Here is a 6,548-nt window from a genome sequence, read left to right on the forward strand (position 1 = left end):
GTTAGTGTCCGCCAATCTCGCCAGCCCGGGCGGCCACTGGTGGTGTGCTTGCCTCCGCCAAGTATGGAGGTGGGGAGTGTGCGCGTGGTGTTTGCTGGGGGGGGAGGGGGGGTGGCGTGATGCGGGGGACCTGGTCCGCTGAGAAGCCCCTGGGCTGGGGAGATGGGGGGCGCGGGGACCCGGGACAGCATCCCAGTGGCAGCTGCTCCCCTGCTCAGCTCCCCCTCTGCGGCGGGGTAGGGGAAAAGGGGGCGGGGAGCAGAGGGTGTCCCTCTGACGGCAGCAGAAGAGGCAGACAGACTGACAGACACGCAGACCAACAGTGCGGCCTCAGGGTTTGTCCCCAGACTCGCTCGCCTCATTTGGTGGCGACTGGGGCTCCTCGCCGCGAAGCCCGATGTGGTCCGGAGGCAGTGGGAAGGCGCGGGGCTGGGAGGCCGCAGCGGGAGGGAGGAGCAGTCCCGGCAGGCTCAGGTGAAACCCCCACCCCGTCCCCGGCCCCCCTCCCCCAAGATACCTGTTCCCGCCCAGGGAACCCCAACCGAATTGGAAAGTGGTCTTTCCACTTTGTAACTCTGCAAGTTGGTTGCAAAGCAGCATTCACCTTCCTTCCTCCCCATCATCCCTCCTCCTCGGCTACTCCCCACCCCACCTCCTGCCCTCCCCGCTCTCGGTTGCCTCCTCCTTCCCCTCCCCCACCTCCCCCAGCGCGCTGCCGGCACCCCACAAAAAATGGGGTGGGGGTCCCCAGGGGAGAAAGAAAGCAATGCTTTGGGTCGCGATTCTGTCTCTCTCTCTTTGAGATCTAAAATCCTGACAAGTGAAACTTAAAGGTGTTTACCTTGTCATCAGCATGTAAGCTAATTATCTTGGGCAAGATGTAGGCTTCTATTGTCTTGTTGCTTTAGCGCTTACGCCCCGCCTCTGGTGGCTGCCTAAAACCTGGCGCCGGGCTAAAACAAACGCTAGGCAGCCCCCGAGCCTCCACTCAAGCCAATTAAGGCGGACTCGGTCCACTGGGTTACGTGTACATCCAACAAGATCGGCGTTAAGGTAACACCAGAATATTTGGCAAAGGGAGAAAAAAAAAGCAGCGAGGCTTCGCCTTCCCCCTCTCCCTTTTTTTTCCTCCTCTTCCTTCCTCCTCCAGCCGCCGCCGAATCATGTCGATGAGTCCAAAGCACACGACTCCGTTCTCAGTGTCTGACATCTTGAGTCCCCTGGAGGAAAGCTACAAGAAAGTGGGCATGGAGGGCGGCGGCCTCGGGGCTCCGCTGGCGGCGTACAGGCAGGGCCAGGCAGCGCCGCCGGCCACGGCCATGCAGCAGCACGCCGTGGGGCACCACGGCGCCGTCACAGCCGCCTACCACATGACGGCGGCGGGGGTGCCCCAGCTCTCGCACTCCGCCGTGGGGGGCTACTGCAACGGCAACTTGGGCAACATGAGCGAGCTGCCTCCGTACCAGGACACCATGCGGAACAGCGCCTCGGGCCCGGGATGGTACGGCGCCAACCCAGACCCCCGCTTCCCGGCCAGTAAGTGAGGCCGCCCCACTGCGGGGCCGCGGGCTGAGCGCGCCGGGTGCGGGGACAGTCCGCCGGGAAGGCACAGCGCCCGCCGGCTGCGCTCAGGACATCAGGGTGGGCGGCCGGGCAGCGGCGCCAGGGAGTCGGGCGCGGTAGCAAGGGCTTCTTCCCCGTGGCCGGGCTGGGGATCCAGAAGGAGGCACTTGGTAGCCCTGGGATCCTGCGGGCAAGTGCTTGTACTCAGCACCTCCTAGGCGCGACCCGCTGAAGGCTCCGCTCGGCGCGGGAGACCTCGGAGCGCCCAGGGAGGCGCCCTGCGAGCGGAGGGAGAGGCGGCGCGCAGGGCACCGAGAGGCGAGGCCTGGCCGGGCAGGAAGCCACCCTGCTGGGAGGGAGGGGGCTCGAAATGGGCTGAGCAGGTGCCCACACAGTGGGGCTGACGGGAGAGAGAGGCCAAGAAGTAACACGTCTAGGGGCTCGAGCTTTCCGAAGTGAACACGCTTCTCTCCTACACTCCCAAATGTGTGTTCCCTCTGTTCCCCCGTTCCCGGCTTGGGGTCAGTCCACCGCCCCTGGCCAGCTAACCCCACAACTCCTGCCCGGACTGGGAACGAAGGGGGCAGGGGCGGCCTTCCCCCTGTGCTTTTTGGGGTCGAGCACCAAGACTGAGGGAGGGTAGCCCAGGCCGGGGCTGGGGCGAGGGAGACTCTCCCGTATAAGTACCTCGACAGCATGACCTCGGACAGGCGCTGGCGATCCCCGGTGGCTGAACCTTTTGGGTGGAACGCGAGGAGGTCTGGGTGAGGAGGGAGCCGTCGGGGCGGGCTAGGCAGGCCAAGAGCGCGGAAGGCCGAGGCCTAGCCCGGCCCGGCCCCGGCCGACGCTATGCGTTTGTCGCTTACAGTCTCCCGCTTCATGGGCCCGGCGAGCGGCATGAACATGAGCGGCATGGGCGGCCTGGGTTCGCTGGGGGACGTGAGCAAGAACATGGCCCCGCTGCCGAGCGCGCCGCGCCGGAAGCGCCGGGTGCTCTTCTCCCAGGCGCAGGTGTACGAGCTGGAGCGACGCTTCAAGCAACAGAAGTACCTGTCTGCGCCCGAGCGGGAGCACCTGGCCAGCATGATCCACCTGACACCCACGCAAGTCAAGATCTGGTTTCAGAACCACCGTTACAAGATGAAGCGCCAGGCCAAGGACAAGGCGGCGCAGCAGCAACTGCAGCAGGACAGCGGCGGCGGCGGCGGCGGCGGCGGCGGGGGCGCCGGGTGCCCGCAGCAGCAGCAGGCGCAGCAGCAGTCTCCGCGCCGCGTGGCGGTGCCAGTCCTGGTGAAAGACGGCAAACCGTGCCAGGCGGGCGCTCCCACGCCGGGTGCAGCGGGCTTGCAGGGCCACGCACAGCAGCAGGCGCAGCAGCAGGCGCAAGCTGCGCAGGCGGCGGCCGCTGCCATCTCAGTGGGCAGCAGTGGCCCAGGCCTGGGCGCACACCCCGGCCACCAGCCGGGCAGCGCGGGCCAGTCTCCGGACCTGGCTCACCACGCCGCCAGCCCCGCGGCGCTGCAGGGCCAGGTTTCCAGCCTGTCCCACCTGAACTCCTCGGGCTCGGACTACGGCACCATGTCCTGCTCCACCTTGCTATATGGTCGGACCTGGTGAGAGGACGCGGGGCCGGCTCCAGCCCAGCGCGCTGCCTCACCGCTCCCCATCTCGCCCACCACACAGACCACCATCCGCCCGCTGCTCCACGCGCTTCGACTTTTCCTAAAACTTGTCCCCATTTAGGACGAGGAAAAACACAAAAGCCAAACTGCTGGACGTCTTTCTTTTTCTCTTTCTTTTCTAAATTTTGTGGGTTTGTTTTTCTAAAGAAAATAACAGACAACCAAGCGAATCCAATTCGGTAAGAAGCCTTTAAACCGAGAAGGGCATAAAGAGAACAGCTTTGGGGGTGTCTCTAATGGGTTTCCCACGCCCGGGCAGAGCGCAGTTTGGAGAGGCTCTACGCTGACATGGCTCTGGACTCTAAAGATCTCAAACTTCACTCTGGGTGCACTCTGCCAGCAAAGTGGACTCGCTTGTAAATACCAGGATTTCTTTGAAGGGAGGGCGGGGGCTAAGGAGAGGAAAGACTCTTCGATAGAACCCACTTGTCACTGACACAAAGCAAGCGCCCCTTCCCCGCTGCCCTCATGGCCGCCCAGCTTGGCCGGGTCTCAGTGGCCCCGGTAAGAATTGTTTTATGTTTGATGTGAACTTGTAGCTGTAAAACGCTGTCAAAAGTTGGACTAAAAACCTAGTTTTTAGTAATCTGTACATTTTGTTGTAAAAAAAAAAAAAAAAAAAAGATGATGAAGAATCCCAGTCCCTAGTCCCCGGCCCTAGCCCCTCACATTTTTTATGGGCATTGACAAATCTGTGTACATTATTTGGCAGTTTGGTATTTGCCGCGTCAGTCTTTTTCTGTTGTAACTTATGTAGATATTTGGCTTAAATATAGTTCCTAAGAAGCTTCTAATAAATTATACAAATTAAAAAGATTCTTTTTCTGATTAAACACCCTCCTCTTTGTTTGGTTTTGAGTTGGTTTTAAATGGCTTTTTGGGGGGGGTTGGTTTGGTTGGGGTCTTATCATTGGCTCCACGGGATTCGAATTGTTTAGGGAGTCAAAGGATCACGAACCAGCTAAGGACACTGAGCCCAGTGTTCTTGCTCCTCGGGAAGAGGGAATTTTATTCTGCCATATAATTGAGTGGAACCCGGACCTGACCAGTCCTGGGACAGCTATAGAAAGGAGAAAAGCTAACTACTTCCACCAGGAGGGTTAGGGAAAGATGGAGGGAGGGAAGGCTAGGATGGAGGGATGGGAAAAGGAAGGGGAAAAGAGAGAGAGAGAGAGAGAGAGAGAGAGAGAGAGAGAGAGAGAGAGAGAGAGAGAGAGAGAGAACTGCTTTCAGAGACAAGCTTCTGTTTTTAGAAACCTAAAAAAAAAAGTATCCACAGTGGTCTCAAACAGCTGAGCCACAGTTTTAAAACAGTCAGTTAGCTATCCCGTTAGAAAAACCCCTGAACGGTCTCTCATTTTTACTGAACGGATCGCCGTTTATTTCTAATCCGCGGTGGAGCCCCTGCGAGTTAGAATTCGGTGAAAACGGTTGGGAAAGTCATTACTGTGTTTCGTTTCTGGTCTAGAAGACCGATCCCTTTGCCTGGAACCCCAGCTTCTCGAGGTCCCTCAGTCCTCGGTGGTGTTTGGGCTGCCGGCCTGGAAAAGCCCCCGGAGAACTTTGGGGGCTAAGGTTTCTCTTTTTGTTCCAGCGGCTTCCATCTCTGAGTTCCTACATCTTTTTAGTAACGAATCTTTCTCCTGCTCTCAATCCTTCACCTCTCTTTTCCACTTTCCTCCCCCCCCCCCCCCCCCCCCCCGGGAAAATATCATCTTTGATCCCTTTCTTCCCACCCCTAATTTCCTTGTCTCCTTGGCGCCCAGGCCTTTGGGGTGGGGTGGAGTGGAGAGGGTTGGGGGACTCGTAGAGTTGTGGGGCGGGGGTTGTGGGGGGGGGGGCGAAGAGGGACTGCGGCGGCAGGGAGGGGAGAGCGGAGGAGGGGTTGTGGACCGAAAGAGAAATCGTAATCCCTAGAAGAGTTGTTGCCCCTTCCTTTGCACTCCTAAGGCACCCTCTCCCCCCCCCCCCCCCCCCCAGGAAAGGCGGTTGAGTGGGCTGTAGATTGATGCCTCTACCAGCACTTTTTCTGTAAAAGACTGGAGGTGTTTGGTTGTGGGGAATTCATTCATATTTGGCGTGTATTCACTTCTCACCTACACTTTCAACTTTTTCCTTCCTTGCCTCACTCTTTCTGTCTTTCGTCTCTTTCTGCTTCCCCCTCCGCTTCCCCGGGAGCTTGTAAGAGAAGTGCACGGGCCGGGGCCTTGCTCCGATCCCGGCAGCTCTCTCTGCTGGCTTCCTGAGGAATTCTCTTCAGCGGCGCTTTTGGACAGAGGGCTAGGTGGCCTTTCTCCCCCAAACCCCGGGGCTGGCTGCTGAGAAACGGCTTCCCCCACGGAGAGAGGGCTTGAGGATTCGAGTCGGAGAGATGGTTGAGTTTACAGAGTGTGCTGTGCTGCTTGGGGGAATCTCAGCAGCCCTCACATTTTGGAAAGCAAGTAAGCAAGCAAGCAAACAAACAAACAAACAAACAAAAAACCCGGAAAGTTTGAAGACTTGAGTTGGAGTGGGCAGCCCTGGTGCCGGGACGCTCAGCTCAAGCCTGACCTGGGAAGGAGAGGAGGCTACCGCTGCCGCTGTCTGGCTTTAAGATGCCGATTCTGTGCAGGTGGGAGCTGCGCGGGACCTGTTCCCCTTTCCCCCGCTCAGACCAAAACAGGCCTGGACGCGGGCGCAGCGGGCGATGCCCGACTGTGGCCGCGGTGGCTGCCTCTCCCCTCTCCCGCCCCACCCCAACCCCCAGTTTGGAGCAGACCCTTGGCAGCCAGATTTTGTGGGCTGTGCTACCCCTGGTCTTATCACCCTTGCACTGGTTGGGATATCAAATACATTCTTCTCCCCGTTCTCTGCAGACGGCTTGGTTTGAAGTCTGTTTACTTGTCCCGGGGAAAGGTGAATTCAGTCGGGTCTGTGGATGGGACTGAGACAAACAGTGCCTGGGCAGCCTCTCGTCATCAATCACGCGGGGTCCCCTCGGTCCAGCTTCTGGCTGGGAAGGCTTGTCTCCGCGCCGGAAGCGGCCCTTTGAAAGCAATCTGAAGCGTCTTGATGGAGAAATAGGTGCGCGCTGGGTGCAGCCCCACAGGACCCAGCTTCCCGCCCTCCCTCATCCCTTTCGGCGTCTGGGGCGGCCGACCATCGACCTCTCCCGGAATACTCCGCCCGGGGTCGATTTTGGCTACCTCCCTGGAGAGAAACCAGCCCCTGGGGATGCCCCGGGCGCTGCGGTGCCTGGCAGAGCTGGAAGATTCCCCACGTGTGGGGGCAGCGCGGTTCGCCCCTGGATCCCCGCGAAGCTGA

General features: G+C 59.7%; 1 protein-coding gene across 2 annotated transcripts; it reads left to right on the forward strand.

Annotated features, from left to right (window-relative positions):
- Positions 1-494: 494 nt before the first annotated feature.
- On the forward strand, positions 495-4,686 carry NKX2-1 (NK2 homeobox 1). 2 transcript variants are annotated; one of them, XM_058294941.1, is made up of 3 exons: positions 495-1,053; positions 1,151-1,536; positions 2,432-4,686. In XM_058294941.1, the coding sequence occupies exons 2-3, from the start codon at positions 1,164-1,166 to the stop codon at positions 3,178-3,180; spliced, it is 1,122 nt and encodes a 373-aa protein (XP_058150924.1). In that variant the 5' UTR covers positions 495-1,053; positions 1,151-1,163; the 3' UTR covers positions 3,181-4,686. The 2 variants fall into 2 exon arrangements, with proteins under 2 accessions (XP_058150924.1, XP_071068919.1); XM_071212818.1 differs by having other exon boundaries at positions 496-1,536.
- Positions 4,687-6,548: the final 1,862 nt, after the last annotated feature.

The sequence above is a fragment of the Dasypus novemcinctus genome, chromosome 3, assembly GCF_030445035.2.
Source record: "Dasypus novemcinctus isolate mDasNov1 chromosome 3, mDasNov1.1.hap2, whole genome shotgun sequence".
Classification (NCBI taxonomy): domain Eukaryota; kingdom Metazoa; phylum Chordata; class Mammalia; order Cingulata; family Dasypodidae; genus Dasypus; species Dasypus novemcinctus.